The sequence below is a fragment of the Peromyscus californicus genome, unplaced genomic scaffold (genome assembly GCF_007827085.1).
Source record: "Peromyscus californicus insignis strain IS unplaced genomic scaffold, ASM782708v3 Scaffold_5__1_contigs__length_169319896, whole genome shotgun sequence".
Lineage (NCBI taxonomy): Eukaryota > Metazoa > Chordata > Mammalia > Rodentia > Cricetidae > Peromyscus > Peromyscus californicus.
The window spans coordinates 50847524-50874946 of NW_026294573.1; the positions used below are offsets into that span (position 1 = coordinate 50847524).

The 27423-nt window shown below is 43.4% G+C and overlaps 1 protein-coding gene across 1 annotated transcript in view; it reads right to left on the reverse strand.

Moving 5' to 3' along the window:
• Cachd1 (cache domain containing 1) overlaps positions 1-27423 on the reverse strand; it is a 221723-nt gene that overhangs the window by 91259 nt on the left and 103041 nt on the right. Inside the window, exon 3 of the mRNA XM_052716199.1 lies at positions 9126-9274. Coding sequence (XP_052572159.1) covers positions 9126-9274 — 149 coding nt within the window. The remainder of the gene's footprint in view (positions 1-9125; positions 9275-27423) is intronic.

Sequence of the window (27423 nt, forward strand, 5' to 3'; positions counted from 1 at the left end):
TTGTTGAATTTTAGCTCAGCTCAAAGCCTGCTGGTACCAATATCTGCAAAGCCTGGATCGGTGGTTAGCTGGCCTGCAGGTAATAACTGCTAAAGGAATTGGAGATGGAAGGGCCTGATAAGGAGTGGAGAGTGACTTGAAAGGGAAGGATTTCCATCCAGTGCTTTCTGGACAAAACACATCTTCCTGGGGAAGGAACGAGGCTTGAAAGAAAATTAAACACAGTTGTTAAAGGACCAAGCTTGTCTTTTTTTTTCTTTTTCTTTTGGCCTATGACACAGAGAGAACAAAAGAACAGAAGTCATAGTCACAATAACACCTAAGTTACAATGTCTCCTTCTGCAGAAAAAAAGCGTAATGAGAAAATTGAAAAGAGAGAGGGTACAATATCTTCTTATGTCATCATTTCCATGTGTACTACCTTCAGATCAGGCTTGGAAAAAAATGTGGGAAAGCTGTTACATCTAAAAATACCATTTTATAGAAAAACTAACACCAAAGCTAAACATTCTTGACGTGATCTGGCCACTACACAGTATATATACTCATTAAACACGTCAGTGTCTCCTATAAATACGAATAATTACATGTGCTAGATAAAAAGTATCTTGAAAATAAATTGACACATTTCCTGCGCCACTCACTATGCACATAATATGAGATGAAAATGTTTGTGGGCTTTTCTAACATCCCCAATGGCTGATAAACATGCAAGTTATCATCCAAATTAGCAATTCCCAGTCAACTCATTCTCCTTGCAATGTTTTACCTCTATTTTTACTCTTCACAGATTTCCATCCTCTAAGACACTCAATTTAAAAATAAGAAGTATCTTTTAAAAATCTTCCTTGGCCGGGCGGTGGTGGCGCACGCCTTTAATCCCAGCACTCGGGAGGCAGAGCCAGGCGGATCTCTGTGAGTTCGAGGCCAGCCTGGTCTCCAAAGCGAGTTCCAGGAAAGGCGCAAAGCTACACAGAGAAACCCTGTCTCGAAAAACCAAAAAAAAAAAAAAAAAAAAATCTTCCTTGGGGCTGGAGAGATGGTTCAGTGGTCAAGAACACTGAATGATCTTGCAAAGGACATGGGTTTGGTTCCCAGCACCTACGTGGCAGCTCACAACTGCCTGGAATTCCATGTCCAGGGGACTTGACCCTTGATTCTGGCCTCCACAGGCACCAGACACATATGTGGTGCACATACATACATGCATGCAAAACACACATACATATAAACTGAAAATAAATCTTACAATGGCTATTAAAAAATCACCCTCCTCACCAAAACCTCTAATGGGCCTTATTGGCATCATCTCTATACCATACTCTACACGTTACTCTTACTTACACTTCTTTGGTGTACCCATTGTCTCTCAGGTGTTATTCATTTTTATTGTTGGGGGCAGGGGCATGCCACAGTGCACACACAGAGGTCCAAGCACAACTTGTGGAGTAGGGTCTCTTCTTCCATCTCACACAGGTCCTGAGATACCAACTCAGGCTGTCAGGCTTGTCCGTCTGGTACCATTCATCTCTCTGTGATTAGCAAATTGGTCCAACTGATGGACAGCCTGGCTCTTCGCCATAGTGAATCTTCACTGGTCAACTAGTTACCTTGAGCAAGCCATGGGCCACACTGCAGTCTTTCTTGTTTGAAAACTTAGTACTTACAGAAAGTAATCTGTCCAGGTGCCTTGGGATTTCCAGGCCCTAGAGAATCTTCTTAGTCAGTGTTCCAGCTCAGCCTCCCATTCACTGCGCAGGATTGTTTTATGGACACTTGCTGGTTTTTTTGTTTTTTTGTGTGTGTGTCTGAAACAGTCTTCTCCTAGACCAGTAGTTCTCAACCTGTGGGTCATGACCCCTTGACAACCTACCTCCAAAAATTTTTACATTATAATTCATAACAGTAGCAAAATGACAGTTAGGAAGGAGCGATGAAAATAACTTTACCATTGGGGGTCACCACAGCATGAGGAACTATATTAAAGGATTGCAGCATTAGGAAGGTTGAGAACCTCTGCCCTAGACCAACCTGCAAAAGTGCCGCTCAAGGCCTCACCCACTATTCTGAACCAAGCCTGTAACCAGAGGCCTCTGTCCATGACCTCTGTCCATGACCTCTGTCCTCGAACGGCCTTTGCGTTTCCTCACACACTGGCTACAGTTGGCCTCTGCTCATGTAGTGAGCCTTCCCCCCCCCCCATCTCTGAAGTATCCATCACAATGCCTTGTGTATTGACTACCTTCAGCATGACGTAGGCAAGTTTAGCTAAGAATGGTTTGGAACTTCTGTCTATTCTGAGATCCATCATGAACATAACAACCTTATTAAATAAAGGTGGTAACTGAGACAACTAAGCACCAACTTCTGCTTCAAAGGAGAACTTGTAACACGGGATGATGTCCAGATAAAAACAACGTACTATAAAGTGACATAAAGCAACTTCATAACAGTGGTCAATGTCTGCCTAGAAATAGAGTGGCTTGGTAATTATGACATCCACATTACTGCTGGACTTACATACTTCCTTCTTAGGGCAATATTTACTGAAGGACCTTACTGAACACAAGGTTGAATTTGACAGAGTCCTTGAACTTAAAAAGATGAGAGGATACACAAAGTACAAACACACCTTAGCACCAGGCACTATCACACCTCCCTAGAATTACATCCAGCCAGCTCTGATTCCTCCCATTCCTAAAGCTCAAGACAACGGGCACCAATAACCACATGCCAGTCTTTCTAGTTTCTTGCTTACGTAGACAAAAATCGGTCCAGGTCTTCCAGTTCTCAGCACAGTTAAATCCTCCTAACTTTATGTTTCATTCTTTGATTCCCTTTCTCGAAGATCTTGATCTCCCCATTTAAGTAAGAGGATTGGAGTGTCTGCTGTGGAGCATGCAGAGAGTTATGCAAGAAAGAAGCATCAGCCTTGTTCCTGACTTCATTTGTGGAGCCAAAGCCCACCGCTCCGATTAGTCGGCATTTGAGCGTCTCTGTGATAGTTATGATTTCCCTTAGCTGCTTCTTCCATCACATGCACCAAATGTAAGTCCTCGTCAACGCTGCTGATCATGTGCGGCCATGAGTGTTCTTCATTTCCTTCCTCGTCTGGAAAGCTCCTCTATCTCTCGGGATGTTTAAATCCTTTTCCCACTTTAATACCCATGCGAAGGATTTCATTATTTTTATCTGATTTTTCTTCCAAATGAATGAATGGGTGCTTTTAGCTCTGTAATTATTATTTACCTAGGTAATGTTTCAATAAAAAATGAATATAGAATCCAGAACTTACTAATTTGAACAATATGAAAAGTCTCCTATTATGTAAAATGGCTGTAATTAAAGAGCAAACCCTTGCCTATAACCCCTGCATTGCGAGGGGGAGGGTGGCAGAGAGAAGAGGATGATGCCAGTCCATCAGCCTAGAGAAACAGCAAGCTTCTGGTTCAGTGAGACTCTGATAAGGTGGAGAGTGACAGAGGAAGATGTCCTCCTCTGGCCTCCCCGTGTGAGCGCACTGACATGTACAGCAAAACACACATGGGTGAATACGTCAGACACTAAATACATATCTTTAAGAAGCTAAAGGGAGCGGGGCGGCAGTGGTCCACACCTTTAATCCCAGCACTCGGGAGCAGAGCCAGGCGGATCTCTGTGAGTTCGAGGCCAGCCTGGTCTACAGAGCTATAGAGCGAGATCCAGGACAGGCACCAAAACTACACAAAGATACCTTAAAAATGACTTGGAGGATTAGAACGGTCTCTGGAGCACAGATGAAACTTCTCACTTTCCAGATGAGAAAAGTGAGGACCCCTCTACTTCACACAGAGAGGGCAAAGTTGGGGACAGTCAGTCTCACTACTGCATTACTGTGGCATCATCTGTCATAGCTGAGCTTAATGGGACAGAACTGTCAACACTGCTTAAGCTATTTCTTCTGTGGCGAAGGGGAACAGCTTGAACAAGGGCAAGGATACAGCCTAGGAGTAGAACTTCATACTGGAGGAGCTGGGTTCAAGTCTGGCATTACACTAAACAAGCAAAGTGGAAAAAATTTTTTTTTTTTTTCTAAAATGAAAGAGTTTCGGGTAAAAGCAAACCCCCTGCCTTGAAGCTAAGTCTATGAAGAGCAGATATCACGTCTTCTAAATCTACTATAAATATTTAAAGGGCCTACTCTAGGAAACCAACTATTATGAGTCAGAATGCTAATCATTACAGCAGAAGAGCCCCTCTGGTCACTTGTCCCTAGTTCATATGACACCAGTAACACTCAGAGAAACTGACAGCACATCTAAGTCATGCCACTTTGTGTGGAAAACTAACTTCGTACATGCGGGGACTCTACTCCAGGCGGTTCTAAACATTCTGAAGAAAATATTTATGAGAACACAATAGAAAGGTATAAAAGAAAGAATGGGTACTTCCTGTCAAAATCTGCAGTGTAGTAATAAATAAATAAATAAATAAATAAATGATTAACATTAATGGTAGGCTATGTATCCTTTCTCTAAGGGAACCATGGTTGGTTGGATGTATCAATGTGGCCAGGCTGTGGTATCTAAATATAATGTCAAATATCACCTTGGATCTTCCTACGAAGGACACAAAGCTGAGAAAGGTAGATTGCTTCCCATAACACAAAGCCTCACGGGCTCCATCAACAGAATGCAGATCATCTTTGAACACTGACCTCTTTGAGCAGAAATGATCCCCCTACCACACTGCCTACGGACTTCAGTAGCAACCCTCTTTAGGTCTCTAACCTGCCAGCCCACCCATCAGGCTTTGGACTTGTACCTACATCATCACATTTGTCAATTCCTGAAAGTAAATCACGATCTCTTACACATTCCCACCCCCATGCTCGCACACCTACCCTGTGGGTTCTGCTGCTCGGCAGACCCTTGACTGATACAGAGGGTTGTAACAGTGGCTGATAACGAGAGCTATAACCAAGAGCTATGGTTCTTGCATTAGAACCCGAGCTAATTGCTTGGTTTACAGCACAAAGCCTCAGAAAGCTGAATGGTAAGGCTTGCCTCCTGCCATCATGGAGCTCTCTCATGGATAACTTCTTCTGAGAATACACTAAATTTGGCTTAGAAATGGGATAGGTCCCATTGCCTTCTCTGGTGACTCATTGACTGCACCCAACTTAAAGGGCTCCTGAAAAATAGTGGGACTCCAATTTAAAAATGCTTCCAAGAGTTTCTTCACTTTTGAGAGTCAGTGAAGCTGTTAAAGTCTCTCCCGATGAGCTTGAGAGAATTATCTCTTCAGCTGAAGCCACTCGGCTGTAGGGGGCAAGATGAAATGCCCTGGAAAGAAACTGCTTATTGACTCACAATAAGCACGGCTTCCCTTATGATGCTGATTCCTACCATGATTAGCCAATCAGCAAACATGAGACGAGTGAGCCCCAACAGCACCGACTCCCCTCATGGAGATACGAAGAGGCATAAAAGGCTAGGCTTATCTTAGTGTTTGCTCTGTAGTTTATATTTTGTCCTTCTTATAAAATACACCAAAAAATGAAAATAAGAATGACAATGGGCAACAATATCTATAAAAGGAATTGGGAACAGAGGAACTTCACTCTGAAATGTGGTGTTACATGAATCCTAATTGGTCTTATAATAAAAACTCAGAGCCAGATATTGGGGTAAATGCTGACAGATCAGAGAGACAAAGGAACAAGCCACAGCTACCACCCTCTTATCTCATCAACTTCTCAGCCTAAAAGAGTGTGAGTTCCTGTCTCCTCCCACCTTATATTTCTTTCTTTGCTCTGCCATATCACTTCCTGTTTCAACCTTCCTAATGCTGGGATTAGAGGTGTGTGATTCCCAAGTACTAGGATTAAAGGTGTGTGCCACCACTGCCTGGCTCTGTTTCTCCTCTGATCCTTGGATCAATCTCATGTAGCCCAGTGTGGCCTTGAACTCACAGAAATCCAGATGGATTTCTGCCTCCTGAGTGCTAGGATTAAAGGTGTGTGCCACCACTGCCTGGCCTCTATGTTTAATTGAGTGGCTTGTTCTGTCCTCTGATCTTCAGGCAAATTTTATTTGTTCAAAATATCACCACAGTGTGGAAGATGAAATTATTGATTTGGCCATATAAAAAGCCTAGGGAGAGCAGGGCTTGTCAGCAGGTAGGCGGTTCCTGACACACCTTAGCTCAAGCCAGGTCTCAGGGACAAGAGGCTTAATGAAGTGCATTTGAAGGCTGATTCCTGAAAGCCTGAGCGAATAAGAAGGGAAGCTGAAGCTGGCGTAGCAGGGAATGCACATGGGCAAGACATGTTCCTGAGTCAAATCTATGATGTTGCATGATAGTCTTCAAAAAGCCAGAGTTGAAAACTTGAATGCCAGTGTGGGCCAACCAGGATAAAAGTGAGGCGAGTAGGTTAGAACAAGCAGCAGGCAAGGTTGATGAACGGGAGAATCTCTAAAGAGAGAATGGCTCTTCATGAAAGCAGGGGGCTGCCAAGTGGATATTGGGAACTTCCTATGGCCAGGTCCTCAGATTCCTCGAGAAGAAACAGCAACAACAACAAAACCCAACCAACCTTTGAATTTTCAAAATGCGTAATCTTCCAAAACTCTAATATTGATAATGATTTGAGAAACATACAAAGGGGGAAAATCATTTTAAATATCTGTGGAGGTCAAAAAGGGCACCTAGGTCGGACATAGTCCACGGGTACGATGCCATATCCGAAGCCCTCTGTATCTTAGCACCGGTCACTATGACGCAAGCAGAGCTGCTGAATGTCGCGAACAGACGACCCTGCTTCTCCAGACTGTTGTCTGTAGCATGTATAAGGGCACAGGTTAGACCCTGGTACTGCTAAACCAATACCAACAAACCCAGAGATAAAAGAGCTCCTACACCTGTTCCTGCAAGGTAGCCCACTGAAAACGAGCTTGGCTTAGGTTAAGCCTCAACCTGTTTGTTTTTCCAAAGTATTGAATGTTAAGACTTCGGATCATCCCTTCGATAAACACAGACAAAGGGCCTAATCGCTATGCCAGGCCCCATTCAGAATCATTAACTCCCAAGTGAGAATTTGAAGAGCTGACTAATCTGAGAAGGGAAGTAACAAACTCATCTGAAAAATCAATTTTCTGCCACTTTGCAGCTTTCTTCCCATGTGGGTCACGATGTCACCTTCAGGTGTGCGCGGCGCACGGGGACTCAATGTAACAGATTTTCTCTCTCCTACCTTCCTTCTCTCCCCAGGGCTCAGATTGCCTGTGAACTCACAATCCTCCTGCCTCAGCTCTCCTAGAGCTGAGTTGGTAAGCATGAGCACCATGTTCCTTTTTTAAAGTTTTTTAATCATTCAGTGTGTGTGTGTGTGTGTGTGTGTGTGTGTGTGTGTGTGTGTGTGTGTGTGTGTGTGTGCACGCCACAGCATACATATAGAGGTAAATGGACAACCTCATGGAGTCCCTTCCACCTTTATGTGGGTTCTGGGAATAAACTTGGGTCATCTGGCTTCATGACAAGCACTTTTTCTTTTTCTTTTTTTTTTTTGGTTTTTCAAGACAGGGTTTCTCTGTGTAGCTTTGCGCCTTTTCCTGGAACTCACTTGGTAGCCCAGGCTGGCCTCAAACTCACAGAGATCCGCCTGGCTCTGCCTCCCAAGTGCTGGATTAAAGGCGCTCGCAACCACCGCCCGGCTACACACACTTTTTCTAACAGAGTGATCTCACCAGCCTGCCACCACACTCTTTACAGCTCCTTTCCAGAACTGGCCATTTTACATTTTTTAAAAATATATTCAATTAAGTCTTAGGGAGACCTGCTTGATCCCTGTACATTTTTTGGCTATTCAGTTTTATCCCTGGTTGGACACAATGGCATGTCTTGGCTCAGTCATCTACCCTGAATTAGGGTATTATGCATTTTCAGTGTTTGGTGCAGAGCACCATCTCTGAGGGAGTACCATCTCTGAGGGAGCACTCATTTGTACTAAGCCATTGACTCTATGTGGATCTTCCTAGGTCAGTGAAGGTCCCTTGAAGCTCCTGGAAGAGAAACTGTATTCTCTGGTTCATTACATTAACTGAAAAGAACAATGGCTCTGTTGAAGAGACACCCAGCATCTTGGACCTGAAGCCTCATCAATCACATTGAAAATGGGAGTCACTGTCCTTGTGCCAGAACACTTGGGTGCCAGATCCTTTCTTTGTTTTTCCAGACAGGCTTCTCTGTGTAGACCTGGCTGTCCTGGAACTCGCTCTGCCAACCAGGCTGACCTCAAACTCAGAGATCTGCCTTCCTCTGCCTCCCAAGTGCTGGGATTAAAGTCATGCACCACCACCACCTGGTACCTGCCCAAATCTTTCATGCATGCACATGTGTGTATGTGTGCATGGTCACTTTCACAGCATGGCTGCAGCTCACCATCTCACATGCATCAATGTCATTCACTTTTCCAAACTAAACCCTTTCTTGGAGATTTTTGTAATATTCACATGTTTCTGTTCTAAGTGGTACTATAATAACTTCCCTCATGTGCCTTCATGAACATGTCTGATATAACTCGCCTGGTGAGGCTCTTTGCTGTGGGGAATCCCAATGTGGCTCTGGGTCACATTTTGCCCTGCCTGATGTTCAGTATCTGTTACATAACCCCACAACGTCTTAGATAATTTTTGAAGGTTGAAACCCCTTTACTCACCCCTAATACAGATCAGCTCAGACATTAATGCACAGTTAATGAAACCAAGTGCCAAGTGCCAGAGGTGAACATGGAAAAGGTGTAATTCCTGCACTGGGCAGCAGGGAAGGCGAGGCAGGCTCACCAGCAAGGTGTGCTGCATTAAGGGCAGGAAGGGATATGAAGTAACTATGGAAACAGACCTGAGGGAATAATGACTTCTTTGGGAGGCAAAAGAACATTAACTGAAGTTCTCTAGGCAAGGAAGTAATAGGGGAGATTTATGGGCAGAAGCCAACAAGTTCAAATATACAGATGTTTAAGGGCTTGCACTAAATAGATGGGAAGCTACTTTGTACTTCTTAATAAGGGCACTTTGGATCTGGAGCTTTAAGCAATCCAGCTCTTAGTCTATGAGCAACAGCAGCAGAGAATGCTCAAGTCTTACTCCATCATGGAAGGCGGGATTGTGCAGCAGTCCTGGATGGCGGTCAGCGGGGATGTCAGGTGAGCAGTATACGATGCTTCTACAACTTGCTTGTTGCGATTGACCACGTCCAAGTAACGGTTGAACTTCTCACGGATTTTTTTGGCTAGCTGTGGATGACAGTGAGCAAAATAAATCACCCATTGATTTCATCTTTCCTGATAAACTAATTCATTTGCATCATGAGATACAGACACTAAGTTTTAGAGAACACAAACACTACACCCAAATCATCTTTACTTGGTGGGGTGGGCAAATGTTGCAAAACACCTAGACATCATGGTAGGAAATTTAGACAGCCATAAAGTAGTCTTTTCTATCTGTAAGAGAGGAAGCTGTATTTCCAACCTCTTACGTGTCTAAATTCAATGGAATGATACATAGCCACAAGTGTCTTGATGGAAAAAAAGAAATAAGGACTTCAGATATTATTACCGCCAGCACGACACAATGCACTGTGGCTAAGAGAGCGAATAATGATAGGAAGAAAAAAGAACGAGAGACTTTCTGATTCTGGAGTCACATGGATGGGATCGGGAGTGCAGGAAGGAAGGGAAGTGACACCCAGTGCCTTCTGTACAGCCCTGGGGGGACACCATCACTGTGTCCCGTGTGAATAGCAATTCTCTAGGGAGGTACAATGTAGACACTCATATAAAACAAAATGTGTAATTAGAAATGTACTCAGATGTGACCCATTACACCGTTAAGACGGACAAATGCTTAACTGATGTGAACAGAACACTTCATCATGATTTACTTCCACGTGGGAATAAGGAAAGCAAAATGGTATGTACACTGCTTTTCCCTCCATGGTTCCTATCAAATATCACAGCTTAATTATAGATCTCCAAGGAAAACAGTGTTGTTTGTCTTCCCCTTCAACAAAATGTTACCCAAATGAGATGACGGATAGAATTATGGCTAATTGGTTTTGCAGAGCTATTCATTAACAGCACACTGGAGGAGAACTAATCATCCCCTTTGGGTCATGCAGCTCATACAATCTAGTAGCCTACAGGCAGGAACATGGAGGCAATCAGAATATCTCCATTTGTTTTCAAGACAATATTTTTCTCAGTGATATGCTCAAAGAACTGAAGCTCGTAAAGTTTCCTAAAAATCATACTAACAAAGCTTGGAAACTTTTCTGGACATAGAAAAGAATATGAAAATAATTTGAATTGAGTGATTCTCTTTGCTAGAGGGGAGCTGTATGGCTGGAAATTATCACATCAACCTACAATTCTATTCCCTGAGCTAGAATTCTAACTGTACCAAGACGTGGGTTTTCTCTGTGAAGGTCATCGAGGCAATATGTACATTTAAATTTCACACCTCAAGTTAGATCACTCACTAATTATATTGTCCCATGTGGCAATTATATGGCTGGAGCTTCTAGCTGAGAAAGCCTCATTCCTGCCTCTCCAAACCCTGCCCTCTCAGAAAAACCACCAAGCGGCGGCTCCTCCCCGAAGCTTCCAGCTGTACAATCCCTGCCTAAAGCATTATAATTGGGCACAAACCCAACTTGTGAGGACACCACCCCTGCGCCTACAGGGTATTTTTAAGCCCCTTCCTTTAGACTGGCCATGTGATTTTTCTCCTGTCCCTTTCCTCTGCCTCGACCTCTGGGGGCTGGAGGGTCACCCAGGAGTGCTTGCCCAAATAAACCTGGTCTTTTACTTTTTAATTCATCTTGATCTGGCTTACTCTGTTGGTGGAGAAACCTAGTATTGGGGTACAGAAACCTATCAGCAATGTTTAGAGACAATTTTGGTTGTGATAACTTGGTAGAAACTGTTCTCAAGTAGATAGTAGAGGCCAAGAATGCACCTAAACATTCTACAATGTGTAGAATAGTTTCCCATAACCACAAATCATCTAGGCCCCAAATTTATTCCTAGAAATTACCTTATTATTTATATTTTTGGTTTAGTAACCAACAACTTCTTTAACAGTACAATCTATCTACCTACCTATTTGTCTACCAATAAATCATCAGGCTGCCAGGATCAAACTCAGCTGCATGCTAATTCAAAGGTTCAGAGGGTTTTTGGGTCCATGGTCACTTGGCAAGAACACTATGTGGAGGAATGTCTGGTGGGGGAGAGTTTCACCTCAGGATACAAGGAAGCAGACACTTTGTTATGAGTCAGGAACTCTTAGCAATCCCTAGACAGAACCTACTGTTGTATTAAAAATTGGGATCTACATCCAGGCAGTGGTGGTGCATACCTTTAATTCCAAAACTACACAGAGAAACCTTGTCTCGAAAAAAAAGCAAAACAAAACAAATTTGGGATCTAGCATGCCATCTACTCCACAGTTGGAGTCTGACTGGCCTTAGGGTGGCTTTCCATCAGTAGAGTATACAGCAAGTGACATCATATAACTTTCAAGCCTTGGTTACAAAAGATCATATGGCTTCCATCTGCTCACCCTTCATGGTGGCTCCCAGTTACCATTCTATAAGAAGCCACAGACACAAGGAAAGGCCATATTATGTGCTTAGTTGTCAGCCTAATCAAGGGCTTGAGTATGTCCCGGAGTAATCCTATCTGGGCACAAGTCAAGAAGCCTCTCAAAGGGCTGGAGTGATGGCTCAGTGGCTTTATTGCACTGGCTGTTCTTACAGAGGACCTGAGTTCAATTCTCAGCATCCACCTGGTGGCTCACAACCATCTCTAACTCCAATTCCAGGGGATCAGATACCTCAGTGAACTGAGGGCACTAGGCACACCCATGGTACACACACATAGAGGCAGGCAGAATACTCACATAAATAAAGAAGAAGAAGAGGCCTCTAGAGAACTGTGACCCCTAGAGTCTGCTCTGCTGTCTGTTCAGACATCACAGAACAGAGATAAGCCATCCTTGTACGGCCTGGTCCAAACTCTTTACTCATACACTCCATAAGCATAAACACATAGGTTTATGCCACTGAGTTATAGGTAGCCCCACCCCCACCCCCCAGCAATAGTTAAATGAAGCATCTAAGGATAGGCTGAATCCCATCCTAGGGCAAGCATGTTGAAGGAAAGCTACATAAAGCTGCACAAATACAGGCGCTGTATCTGAATCATCAACATTTTCACTTGTAGACTGCAAACCTATTACAGAGAGATGTCAGAGGTTCATCAGAAAATTCTAACGATGCCATATGAAGGGATCTGATATATGCCAGACATGGGACTCGACAGTGTAGACATTCTTGTTTTATGTCAACCAGGTTAAGTGGTTAGCACAGAGCCACAGCAATAAAAGATCCACTTGTTCTAAGTCAAAACTGTCTTGCCTGTACAGCCTGTGTTCACCTGCTCAGACAAAGCAAACCTAAAGGAGCCACAAATGTCACCTGAATGAAAGGTGACTCTATGGCAAACCTCAGGGGTTCAACATCTTCTGAGCATAAGAAGACAAGGCACAGAGCACTATGTTAGAAAGCCCTCAGTCTGGGTTGGCTGCCAAACTCATTGGTGGGAGTGGGGCAGTTGAAGCTTCCGGCTAAGAGCTTTGGGGAACACCTGCCTTTGGCTGCCTGGTGAGGGTAGGCCTCAACCTAGAGCCTGGCATGTGCTAAGTTAACAGGAGGTACACCCCAGCCCCCAAGCTACATTCCTCAGCAGTGGACACACAGTACCTCCATACCGAGTCCAGCTATCCACGACAGTGAAACAAGCTCAACCACATGCTTCTGCTGTCGCTATAGCAGCTTCCCCAGTCTCTCACGGGACACCCCATCTTGCTTCATTAAAAGAAAGAAAAGGCCAACGTTTGCTGAATGCTTCGTCAAGTTTCCGCACTAAGCATTTCATGTGTGTATATCAATTTAATCATTTTAAAAACCCCTTTAGTCGGGTGAGGAGGCCCATGACCCTAATTCCAGGTACTCAAGGCTGAGGTTAGGAATCAAGGACTGCTTGACCTGTTATAAAAAACAAAACAAAACAAGCCAACAAAAAACCCCTATGAGGTGCCAAAGCCTTTATTTCCTAGAGGCAGACACTGAAGATGGAAGTCACCTTTTCAAGGTCACAGGGTGACAGGAACTCAGTAATCCTCAGAGCCCAAGCTTCCAACTTCTAGACAGCACTTCTCTTGGCAGTTTCCTACACAGCCTCCCCGCTCCACATCTATCTTTTCTTTTTCTAGGTGAGAGGGTCTTACGTCACACAGACTGGCCTGGAAAACACTGTGTAGCTGAGGATGACTTGGAACTTCTGATCCTCCTACCTCTACCTCCCAAATGCTGGAAGATGGTCTAGGCAATCACTAACATATCTGGTTTATATAGTGCTGGAGAGTGAACCCAGGACTCCCTATATGCTAGGCAAGAAGTTTGCCAACCGCACTCCATGGCCAGCATCCCCTGGTGCTTTTTAAATTCACTTTAACATGAGATTCTTGGCAGGAGAGTGTACGGCATGCAGCCTCTTACTTTAGTAAGAACTGGGGTTTTTAAAAATATGATTTCATTCAGAATTCTTCATCATTCCTATGAAAGTACCCACATTAGAAAAGATAGGGTTAAATGTCATAATACAGTTCCCGCAAAACAAAACCTCACAATCCCTTGCTAACTTTACCTGACTATGTTAATTGTAGCATAAGTGCAATCAGACTAAATTATAATTGTTCTAATAACTCAGACATCTTCAAACATTCACTGTTTTATAAGCTGGACAGAGAATACAGGGGACAGACTGCTCCTTTCCCTTAGGGAATGAGTTTCCGAATTCAGTATTTTGCTCAAGTTTTTTTTTTTAACCTTATTATAATACTTCATTATAATACTCTATGGTGTAAGAGAAAAATAGCAGTTATCACTTTCTAGCTGGAAAAATGGAGGCAGAGGATACGTAAAGTGCTATAGCCCCGTTACCTGCAGCCTGGGAAGGGCTCTCTTTATCTTCCACCAAGGAATGCACTCACTATGTGTGGCTCACTATGGAAACCTCAACTAATAATTCATTTTCTTTTTCCTTTCTAAAAGCCATCTCTCTTAGCATGCTGACCAAACTCTCTTAGAGTCAGGACAGCCCACAGAGAGATTAAGGCCTGAATGTATCTGCTAAACTCAAGGGGGACGCTCTGCCCTAGAACCTTCCAAGAGGCCACACAGAAACCGGGGCTGCACCCAGCCATGATCTCTGGCAGACGGGCGAAAACAAAGGACAACCTCAACAAAAAGCTACAGGTGGACCCACAATCCTCCTCGGCATAATTAAAAACATTTTTCTTTCCACATCTCAGCTTTCATCTTTTTATTCTCCTTTCTCCTCTCCCCTTGTCCCCTAAGGGGCTCCTGAATGCTTATGAGATAACGGGACTAAAACCGTCTTGTCATCTTTTGGGTCAGTTCTGAGGCTAGCCAACATCCAGCCATGGGTCAGATGATCAGTAGGGCAGTGTGTGGTCCCCATGGGAACCGACTCTCATTTGTCATCATCTCCAGTGACAACGTTTCATCATAACATCAATGGATTTCCTGCTCGCTGAGTTTCCCCTCCCTTAATTTTCGCATAGACGCTTCTGTCATTTGCCTACTTCCCCAGAGCCCCTTTAAAAAGCACTTTTTTTTTTTTTTTTTACCTTAGCTTTACACTTCTGAGGATGGAGAGCAGGGGGGGATGGGCACGCAGCTGAAAAAGGTAAAAGGAAGGGAACTGCAAAGGCCCAGTACACCCTTTATTTATGACTGCTTCCTAAAAGGAAGGGCTGGAAGGAGTTTTCATGTGAGGGAAAAGCTTTATTTAAAATATCTAACAATGAGACTGACAGGCACAGGCAGGAAGCCTACCCTAGGGACTGAAGACTCACAGCAAAATTCATATGGAATGTAGGAGAGTTTAACATTTGACATTCAAAAACCTTTGTGCCATGATAAGAATTTAATAGCTCACACCTCTCTCCTCCAGCGCTAGCCTTATCACGCAAGAGGAGACCTTCCATTTTTCTTTTCTCCCAAGTTTCAGGATTTAGTACTAAAAACACGTGACACAGAAATAATTTTAAACATAAACCAAGCAAGCCTCTTTTGCATCTCTGGATCACATCACATTGCCACATTCCAAGGTTCCTCACGGCTGCCTGTGGTACACTGTGCACAGGATACAAACAATGCTTAGTGTCCACACCCGTTTTCTTCATGAGGCGTGGAATGGTCCGGATGGACATAGAGTTCTGTTACTTATTAGCAGGGTATTTGGTTCGGTTCCTTGATTGGTTTCCTCATGAATACAATCAGAATGACATGCCCCTTAAAAGGCTTTTCTTGTGCTCAAACGAAACAACAAATATACGAAGCCCAGGATAAGTACGGTAGATGATTCCTGCCGTCAACCCAGTCTCTGGGTTAGAAAGAGCATGTGGTGGTGATCAGAGGATACTGTGGGGGTCTAAATTTTTCCAGCAACAAGAGCTATAAAGGGAGAAGACACACTGGAATAGTAACTTTGCAATCATTTACCACATCCTACATGAGAAACCCGGCTTAACTGACAAGGGGAAAAAGCATGTTTTTCTTATATTTATCAGTAAAATGGCCCAAAGGACTTTGGGGAGAAAGAAGTATGGATTAAATATAGGAATTTTTCCCTAAGCCTCAACTTAATTATCTCGGTAATTGTGGGGGTGTGTCTGTGTGTAGGCCAGGGGGATAAGCTCAGGTGACATTCTTAGGAACACTGTCTACCTTCCTGGTGACAGGGTCTCTCCCTGGGCTTGGAGCTTCTCCATTAGGCTAGATTGGTTGGCCGACAAGCCCTGGGTCATCCTGTCACCACACCCAGAATGTTTGTGTGTATTCTGGGCATTGAACTCGGGTCCTCATGCTTCTGAGGCAAGTCCTTTACCACTGAGCCGTGTCTCCAGCCCTCTAGTTTACCTGTTTGGAACAGGGTCTTGCTATGTAGCTCTGATGGCCTATTACTCTCTGTGCAGCCCAGGCTGGTCTCGAAATTGTTGCAATTCCCCTGCCTCTCTAACGGAATTAAAGGAACGCACCACCACTTTGGGTTTTAATTACATCTAAACTGAGAATGAAAATACTTGTTTTCTGGTGTCAAGCTTTACATTGGGTAAGGTCTATAAAGCACTTAGCAGTGTCAAACATATTAAAACCACTGCATACACGGTAGTAGCAGGTGTTTTACTCCTGCTGCTGCTGTTTGTTATTACTGTGATTGTTATTGTATGGGGGACTTCATGAATTGTCTCAGGTACTGGAACCAAAGACCTAAAGAACATTCTCTGCACTTGGGGGAAGGTGAGAGGCCAACTCAGCCAGGATGGCCACGTTGGCACTGGGCCTCAGCCTCTGTCAGCTGTCGGGGATTCTGAAACTCTGTGTACAGAGAGAGGGTAGACTATTACCGTCTCAGAAGCTAAGGCTTTTTCTGAGATCCTGGGTTTCTTATCTAATCATAATTTTATTCTTGCTTGCACTCTTCCATATCTAATGCATTTTATGTGAGTTGTTCCTTTTGTAACTCACAACAAAGAACATAGGTATTTTCTATGTCACTCTTATAGTCAAGGAAATCCAGACTCAGGGCTTGCCCAAGCTCAGGCTGGGTAGGTGCAGGAAACAGACCTAATGTCTGTTCAATTCTCTTTAAAAGAGAAAGAAAGAAAAAAAGAAAGAAAGAAAGAAAGAAAGAAAGGAAGGAAGGAAGGAAGGAAGGAAGGAAGGAAGGAAGGAAGGAAAGGAAGGAAAGAAAGGAAGGGAAGGGAAGAAAGGAAGAAAATGATAAAATTACATAGGCCAAATCATGGCACTTCTGTCTACACTCGCCCTAGCCCAACTCTGTACTCCTTGAAGCCTTATTAGGTTCCCTCCTTCCAAAATTTCCTGGGGTTCCCCAGCTGCTCCACTCATATCCCACTCCACACTGCTGACCTTTCATCATCTGAGGACCCCATTTCCCCAGCAAAATGGTAATGCAACAATAATTAGCACTGACTGATTGCTTCCTGTCTGTGGTACGGTGTGCAAAGCACGGCTTTACCTGGTGTCTTTTATTCTTCCTAATGGCATTGTATCTTCACATATATTATATGCTATTGTTGCAGTGGACTGACTTGCCTGAGGTTATCCAGCTAACAAGCTAAACAATTCTATCAAATCTAAACTCTTGCATGGCTGCCCTGTGCATTTTCTTCAAACACTGAGAAGTGGCTTAACGGGGTTAATTTACTACATGCATTTGCCATCACAAAACTGCCCACACATCAAACTGATCAGAAAGCTCAGGGCTTGCCTGTTTTCCAGGAAGCACAGGCTACGGTAGAAAGAGCCTTGTTATCTTAGCTGCTGGAGCAAAATGCTATATACTGTGTCAATCATGGAACATTCATTTCTGTAGGCTGAGAAATCCAAGATGAAGATGCTCGAAGGTTCTATCGAGGCCCTCTTCCCAGCTTGCCAATGAACACCCTCTTCCAAACTCACATGGATGGGAACTGGCTCTGTCTCTTTTTGCAAAGGCATTAATCTCACCATTTCTGTACACGCACAATGGTATCTAAACCTATTCACTCCCCCAAAGAACCCACCTCTTAATGTTATTACAATGGGGGTCAGGTCTTCAGCATATGAATGGGAGGCATAAACATTCAGTTCATGACACCCAAAAGTGAAATCCCGCTGCTCATTATGCTGCTTGAATACTCCTTCTAAAATTATTAAGGTTAGAGTTTATTCACCATTTGTCCTACTCTGCTTTCCTGTTGTGATAAATACCACGACCCAAAGCAACTTAAGGCAGGAATGCTGCTTACTGGCTTATCCCCAGGCTCACATTCAGCTATCTTTCTTATAGAGCCAAGCCCACCTGCCCAAGAATGGTATTGCCCACAGTGGGCTGGGACTTCCTGTATCAATTAACCATCAAGAAAGGGCCCTACAGACATGCCCACAGTCTGATAGGATAGAGGCAATTCCTCAGCTGAGGTTCCCAGGTATGCCGAGCTGACAACCAAGATGAGCCATCACACCATGGTGATGATGTGAAGAGTTAGAATCCACTTAGCATGCACCAAGTGCTGTTGGTAGAGTGGGTTCCTGGTAAGAATAATGAATTCAGTGTTTTCTTTCTTTGCTTACTTGCAGCACAGGATTTCTTATTCTCCCAGGTAATGAAACCACATTAAGGACCTCTCCAGATGCCGGTGATATGCTTCTAGACCCCAGCCTCTAGAATCGTGGTTCTCAATCTTCCTAATGCTGTGACCCTTTAATACAGTTGCTCATGTTGTGGTGACCCCCAACCATAAAATTATTTCCTTGCTACTTCGTAACTGTAATTTTGCTACTGTTACGGATCATAATATAAATATCTGTGTTTTCCAATGGTCTTAAGTGATCCAAATGAAAGGGTCATTCAATCAAATGGGTCGTGACCCTCAGGTTGAGAACCATTGCTCTAGAACTGTAAGCCTACTATGAGCCTACTGTTTAGAAATGTATTTAGCCAGGAGCTGGAGAGATGGCTCAGCAGTTTAAGAGCAGTGGCTGTTTTATCAGAGGTTCTGAGTTCAATTCCCAGCAACCACATGGTGGCTCATAACCATCTGTAATGAGATCTGGTACCCTCCTCTGGCTTACAGGCATACATGCAGTACAGAACACTATATAAATAATAAGTAAATAAATCTTTTTAAAAAAAGGTATTTAGCCTGTTGTTTCCTCTTAGAGCAGCAGGAAATGGACTAAGACATAGTAATAGTAATGTCATCACTGTTCATTACTACTTTGGGGTTCATGAAATTACCCAATTGAGCAGAGCCTGGCTGCAGGCAGTGACAATACAGAGAAAGACAGATTAAGACAGAGATGGACAGGGTCAGTCTCCATTTCCAGAGGCCTGTGTCTGCCGGACGTGTGAGAATAGCCTAACCAAGGGAGAAGCCGAGAGCTGCTGACAGATGATCTGCAGGTGGACCAGGAAGATTTATGTGCGAGGCTGTCTGGGTTCCAGGGTCACATACCCAGATCTTGTGAGAGGTGGGGCCCCTACACTGAACTGGGTGGAGCACAATTGAAAAACCAGAAGGCAAGTACTGACATGCTGGAGAGCCAGAGGCGTCTGCGCCCTGGGAACAGCTGAGAGTAACAGCTTTTCTCTTTAAGCACAGCCCAGGGTTGCTTGAAAGGTCGTGATGGTTTGGTGTGGGCAGCAGTCTGGGTTCGGTTTTCTGGGAGAGTCACCTCAGTGCACACCCGTGACTCCTGAAAGCCGAGGTTATCAACCCAAGGGCTCACTGGGCTCTTGCCCCGCTGTTCACCCCACTCTACTCTTAATGACCACATTACAACAAAGGAAATGGGGAGAAGGGCAGGCTTCAGCCCACTTCTCTCTGTAACAGGAGCCCCGAGAGCCTTTAAATCTGAAGGAAGCAAGTAGTTAGGCCTTGAAGGTTTGCAGTCTGCTTCTTCCCAAGGAAAAAGAAGGTCTTACAAAGAATGGCAGGGCTGAGAAGCTGGGAGGGAGAAAGCACCGCACACGCAGGGATTGCACAAGTTCTGGAATACGTTTGTAAAGGATACTAACCACGGAGGAAGGGGGAAACACTGGTGGCGTAGGAAACACCTCTTTACCTGGTCTCTGCACCCTCACCAGAAACACACGTATTTTGATCAAGCATTAATCAACCTTTTTCCCTCAAGACTCCTTTGTGCCCAAGACAATTTCATGCTAACACAGGCACAAAGCTACAGAACACAGGTATACAAATCAAATCGTGACTGACGAGGATACAGAAATTTATTTTAAAACAATTTTTTAGTATAAATACAATTTTGGTATAGATACAAGTTTGCCATTTATTAAAGATGAAAGCAAACTTATATACTAGGAAGATGCTTTTTTTACATAATAAAATTTACATAATTAAGTCTTGGCAAAATTCTTAATATGCTGAATGTAGAGTACCTTTCAGTATTTTTCAGCTAACTGCTATATTTATTTTATAATCATCAGCTGAGATTGATACTTCATTTAAATACATAGTACATAGTTGTAGAAGTGAGTTTGGGTTATTTAAAAATTGCTGAAAATTCTGTCCTAATTCCGAGAAAATTCAAGTCACAATTGTGCATGTGCGCGTGCACATGTGTGTGTAAGCCAGAGTAAGACATCAGGTGTCCTGCTCTACCACTCTTCACCTTATTTCATTGAGACAGGGTATCTCCCAGGAACCTGCTGTCTCCTCCCTACAGGGCTGGGGCTACAATCTGGGCCATGTCCAGATTTTTTTTAAATGGGTATGGGAGATTCAAATATCCTGATACTGCAAAGATACCTTCATGCTTCAGTATGTAAGTATTGAATTAGTTAAGTAGGAAAAGAGTGAAAGACTTTGTTTTCCATAATGAAACCATAATGTTTCTAAAGGAGCAGAATGCATACACAGTAGTCTTAAATCTGAGCATCCACTGGCACTTCATGGCACAGCAGCATGGGCAGTGCAGAAAAGGCCTGTCATGTGTTCAGAAAGAACCAAAGGCTGCACAGCACTGAAACACTGCACGCAAGTGCCGCCCAAAATACCCTGGAATCGTTCAGTGTTTGGTTTGGAATTAATGTTTGGTCATTGTGCATTCAGAGACAGTGTGGTGTTGCCAAAGTTTTCACAACCCCCACGTTCAGTTGCATGACCTGCAGGTTAAGAAGCTGGGATTTTGTGAACAAATATATGTGCATAATTACAAACACTAAGTGGAACACAGGCGAATTCTAAGTAAAAGAGGGCCACTAAGGGAGCTAGGAGGGGTGGTGAAGAGGTTGGGAGTACTGAGAGAACCTCAATTTTCACACCCGCCCAGCCCTTCTCCAACCAATGCAAAAATTTCCATTTCGCCAGTCTTGCAGCCTAGGCCAAGGCCTGGCGCACTGCAGGGACCGTACAGAAAATGTTTACTGCATAAAAATGAAGGGTGGTAACCTTAAAGAGCTTTTTAAGGTTCTTCCTGGACTCCTTTGAGTGCACTCTGATCAAACACTGGTCAGCAAATGTCAGTTAGCAGGGATGAAGGAACAAAAGCCTGCTGCCATTAGACATTTCCTCACCCTCACATTGGCTAACAATCTATTAAACCCAACTCCTAGGTAGATAGTTATAAGGGCTGTCTCTAAATTTTAAAAATCTACATGTTCCCAGTTCACCTCTCTTGACTGTCAGGTCCAAAGGAAACTCCATTTCCCCAAATTCTGACAGTTAGACCAAAGCCAGCATTTTGGGGGAACTTGTGAAGCCAATTCCTCTCTACCAAAGGAGCCATTTCCTTTATCATTGGCAGAAGGGACAAATGGTTATCTATGGTGCCTAAGCACACCAAATGCTATCCTGGAGTGCTATCCTCCAGGCCTACATAGTATCCAGTAGCTCTTCTCACCTCTCCCCTACCCTAAACTTCTCCAGCTCATGGGCTTCCTTCTGCACAGCGTCTCATTCTCCTTATAACCCTGCTATTTCAGCTCTGTGCTCTCTGAGGCCTCCCTTTCTTTTTTGCTCTCTGTTGGTCTTCTCTTTGTCTTTCGGTCTCCTCCTCTCTGCTCCCCTCCCCTTCTGGTCATGTTCAGTCTGCCACATTCTTTCTCTACTCTGGACTCTTCCAGATGCCTCTGGCTGTTCTCTCCCTCATATCTACAACAAAAACCTTCTCCTTAACCATGCCACAGATCAGTCATGTCGCCAGTTTATGCACTGATCTGCTTTCCAATGGAGCTGACACTGTGCTACTTTAGGGCTTGAGTGATGTTTGGGCTCTAAGAGTAGCTGAGCTCCATTAAGAAGGTATCTGATCTCTTCTAGTTCCCCTGACACAAAAGAGGAATGAGTGGAAGTCCCAGTCTAGCCCAGGCTGCTTCTGTATTTGGAGGAACACTATACAGTATTGTATATTCTTTTTAAAACCAAATAAGTAAAAAGAGCTGTAAAGAGAAACTCTTATATCCATCTCATTTCTTCAGCTGCAGAAGACCAGCCTTGAATATTCATATTACCCAAGTCTTTAGTGTGCTCTGTCCACCCTAAACGTTAGGAACTGTCTCCCACCTGGTCCTGCCTTTAAATAATGAAGTCAGCTGGTGATGTGCTTATGTTATTCAACAGAGAAAAGATCACTTCTGGGCCGTTAGCTGTTTAAAATATATTTTGTGTGTATGACTATTTTGCCTGAATATATGTACATTCACCACACACATGCCTTGTGTCCACAGAGGTCAGAAGGAGGCATAGGTTACAGACAGCTGTGAGCCACCATGTGGATGGAAGAGTCGTAAATGTTCTTGACTGCTAAGCCATCTCTCCAGCCCCAGGCTTTTAGCTTTAAGATACCTCAGAGGTGGCAAAAAGCTCCTGAGCTGCAGAAGTCCTTACAATGCAGGCAGGTATCTACAAGAACTGATTCAGAGTTTCTAGTTGATTTATCATATATAATTAAGTCCACAACAGCCTCACACACGTCCACACACATACTTCCACTCAGATGAGGTACAGATGTTGACTGACTGCTGGTGGGAAATGCACTGCTCCTAGAAAGACTTGCTAGAACCAGCAACAGAAAGAAACCATCCCCGTGTGGATCCCAAACCAGAAGATTATTTTAAATTGTACCTGTGGTGGCAGTGGCCATGTTTATGTTTATAAAGAATGCACATCCTAGAGTTGCCATAGGTGGTATAGATGGGTGTTGTGGGATTTGAGCAAATTGTGTAAAGATGTGCTGCTGTCTTTCCTTGCCTGCCTAAGGCACCTGATTGGTTTAACAAAGAGCTGAATGGCCAATAGCTAGGCAGGAGAGTTTAGGGGAACTTCCGGGCAGAGACAGGTACTCTAGGAAGAAGAGAGGTGGAAAAAGGCAGACATGCATTATGGAGGAAAGGTAATGAGTCATGTCGCTGAATGGAGACTAATATGAATGGGTTAATTTAAATAATAAGAGCTAGTTGTGAACAAGCTTAAGCTAAGGCCAATGAATGAAATGAAATTGTAATGAATGAAAAGTCTCCGTGTCATTATTTGGGAGCTGGTCGTCCCCGAAAGAAAGTCTGACAACATACAGGAGCTGGGAGTACGGCTCAGTTATGAGACTCATGCTTAACTTGCCTGAAGCCCTGGGTCTCATATCCAGGAACAGTGTCCAAGAGAATATTCATCAATGTAACAATAGCTACTGTCCATATAAAGCGTATGAATATGACCTACTATATTCAAATATGTAAATAACATAAAAATACTGTGTGTATATATAAATATACATAAATTAAATACATGCATGTATGTAAATATATATTTACACAGTGCGTTTTTATGTCCCAGGAAAAGCATATTATAAAAAAGGAAATGAATGCCACGTGCCTGAGTCAGTATAAACAGGCTTATCACAGCTTAGCTCAACAGCAGGCACACACTGGCTAATGTACAATGTGTACCCTTGAAGTCAACGGGTCTAAATTTAGGACAGGAATTTAACCTTTCGCACACGCATCTGAACATGTTTTAACTTCCAAATATATACAAGGGCATAGGATATGAACTTCAAATACACTTTCCTGAAAACACCCACAAGATTGCCGAATCTTCTCACTTCACATTGCCCGTTCTTACACGTGACACATGGAGCTGATTCTTTGCCCCTTTCCTGAGGAGCTAGGTGAGATGTAGCCCCAAGTGATCTTGGTTATTGCCAAACCTGAATATAGGAGGGACCTCCGGGAGTGTTGAGCAATAGCTACAGACTGCCTCATCCTCCAAGGAAACTCCTAACAAAGCTTTGCTAACCGCAGCTCAGCATGCAGAATGCAAAGCCATCTCCACGTCTTTGCTGTGACAGAGAGGAGGTCTACTTCCACCATACTTTAATCCTGCCCTCGGGGGCCAACAGCTGTGGGTTTTCACTCACCCAATTAGTTAAAAGTTCTTATTTAGGGGATATTTATTTTAAAACAAAACGAAACCCCAACAGCCCAATAGAAATTCCACAATGACAGAAATTATAACCAACTGTCTTAAGGTTATGTTAATAATGGAATAATGATGGATTGTTAAGAAAGGCAAAAGAGCCATCAAGGACTTCCTTCAGTTTTATATCTTGTTTATGTTCCTGCAGAACAAGCCATTAGTAATATCAGCTTCTTCATAAGGGCCCAGTACAGCCTTGTGATTTATGAGAGCTAAAAGGCTGTGGCTAACGGGATGGACAGAACTGGCCACCATGGTTTTACCCTTGTCAACTGAACATTTAAACCTGGTCATCCCCTCCTCTAACAGCTAAGTTCCATCCTAGTACTTACAATGTTTGGACGTGTTATTTACCTTACGCTGCTTGATGGGTGAGACCCTCCGGAGAGAATGAACTCTTTCTCTTAAATAGAAAATTGGAAAGCATATCAAGAAATTTGCATGCGAGGCAAGTCAGCAAGCCTTCTGGTACTGTGGGCTTTAGCAGCATACCACTGGCTAAAACATGGTGCCTATTGCCTAACTCAGGAGAGACTTTGGGAAATCCCTTAGAGCTTTTGTCCTAACCCTCGTCAGCTCTAAGGGAGAAGATTCATTTATATCAGAGGATTGCGTAACACTTTAGTAACTCATATGAAGTAGGATGTTATGAACAAACTAAATAAGGGATCTTTTCCAACATGTCACACAGTTAATTTTATGAGTCAATTACTGTATCCGTTTGCCCTTTATGAGGAGTCTAGAAGAACATCATTTTCCAAAAGAGAATCTGTCTTCTGGGGTGTCACTTTTGAGATTAGCAAGAGCTATCAAACGCATGACTGAATGTCTGGGATACAGGTTTTGTTTCTCTTCCTACAATACTAAGTGTCTAAGTCCTCAGCAAATGTTTGCTTAATCTGTCACCTGACTATGACTTAGCAGAGCTATGCTGAGCATCTGCCTCTTCCCAGGTCACACTCTTCCCTCACCATCCTTAAAGTCACAGATAGTGAAACTATTTTGACGGGGGCTAAATTTTTAGAGGAAACTTAATTTTTATTTTTTGAGTATGAAACAAATACATTTTTTCCCCTCCAATAAAACTACATCATCCAGCCGGGCGGTGGTGGCGCATGCCTTTAATCCCAGCACTCGGGAGGCAGAGCCAGGCGGATCTCTGTGAGTTCGAGGCCAGCCTGGGCTACAGAGTGAGTTCCAGGAAAGGTTGAAAAGCTACACAGAGAAACCCTGTCTCAAACAAAACAAAACAAAACAAAACAAAAACCGAAAAGCTACATCATCCAGGGATGGCCTAACAGCCTGGTGGGTAAAGGCATTTACCGCCAAGTCTGATGACTTGAATTCAATTATCAGAGCCCACGTGGTAGAAAGAAAGAAGTGACTTCCTCAAGCTATTTGCTTATTGTGGCTTGTGTGAATCCACTCACCTACATAAAATACATTAAGTATATAAATGATAACTCATCCAAACTTTAATGAAAATCCTCTGATCACAGTTCGTTTGTACTATTTACAAACCACATTAAGCCCAGCTTGGTTATGATACTAGTGACAAAAACTGCTGAGGAAGGAGGGTGGCAAGTTCAAGTCCTGCCTGGGGAACTTAGGGAGACCTTGTCTTAAAGTAAAAGAGGATTGAGCGGGGTGTGCCAGGGGCCATGTCGGAGGAGCAGCAGGTGGCAACTGAGGTCAGGAGTTCAACCCACCAGAATGCAAGGCCCTGATGGGAGAACCTCGGGTAGGCAAGGCTCCAGGGCTTGGGCTCCAGAAGTCTCCTGCTACTGCTGTGCCTTTGCATATTTGCTGCTGCCATTTTTATGGCATGGTGTGAACAGGTGTAGGGGAATCTCTACTGCCTCTAATGAAGAGTGATTATCTCATGAAAATATCCCTTTTTACTGGGCTTTTTTTAAAGATTTGTTTATTATGTATATAGTGTTCTGCCTGCATGTGTCCCTGAAGGTCAGAAGAGGGCACTAGATCTCATTATAGATGGTTGTGAGCCACCATGTGGTTGCTGGGAATTGAACTCAGGACCTCTGGAAGAGCAGCCAGTGCTCTTAACCTCTGAGCCATCTCTCTAGCCCTTTACTGGGCCATTTTTATCTGTGGATTAGTATGAAGATGATTTCCTCTGATACTGTGTCGTTTAACTGAAGTAATGATTTTATACAATAATAGTATTAGTTTAAATAGAACTTTAATGACTAAGGATTTTTAACAATTATAGTAAGGGATTATGATAGAGGTTAATTCAGTAGGAAAATTAATATAGATAAAAGTAGAATACAGTGTTGCCCCCACCCCTGATAAAGCAGAGACTGCAGAGGACGGAAAATAAGAACAAGGAAGGATCACGCGCCTAGAACTTATAAGTTTCTCTTGAGGAGTCATATAGACTGGGGTTTAGGTTAAAGATTAAGGAAAACAATCAAGTTCTGGGAAGTTAGCTCAAGTTCTTTTTGATATCGGGAAATGTGTTCACAGGTGTCAGTGTGCATCACAGCTAAAACAAATGATGACTTCGTGTAACTAAAAAAACAAAGAATTGGGTGGCTAGTTAAGATAATTGGACTAGACTCTAAAATATGAAATGTGAAACTAGTAACCTGTTTTTCTGGCAATTATAATACCGCCTATGTCAATGGTTACGGCCGAAAGGCTCCTGATCTATGAGAAATCTCAAAGATAAATGTTTAACTGTATGTGGGTTCTTGGGGATGATTTGTTTTTCACCTGTAATACATAAGGAAAATGCCGGAAAAGGTGTAGAAGAAAACATGGAGAAGGAAGTCATCAGGAACGCAGGAGATGGGAAACATCTGGGGAGAAGAACACAAAAGAGACTAGACTAGAATAAGGACAGAAAGAATAAGAAAGGAGGTTTATTGCCCTCAGAATGTATGCTTCAGATGTCTCATTTGTGGCTGAGCACTCCCATGACACTAATTCTCTGCACTTTGACCAGTTGTGAGTTTCTGGATTAGCCACTGTCCACTGCACAAAGTCATTCCCTCTGATTAGGTATGAAATTTGCACTAACTTCTAGGTAGAGGGATAGAAATAAGACAGTAGTTTGACACTATACCCATTTAGCACAGTGGTTCTCAACCTGTGGGTCATGACCCCTTTGGGGTCGAATAGCCCTTTCACGGGGGGTTGCATAGGACTATGAAAACTAGTCAGCAGAGAGGACACTTCTTGGTCAGTACCATCATTTATACATGTCCTGGGACCAAAGTATGTGACGATTTCAGCAATAAGGCCTTACCATCAAATTTGATGG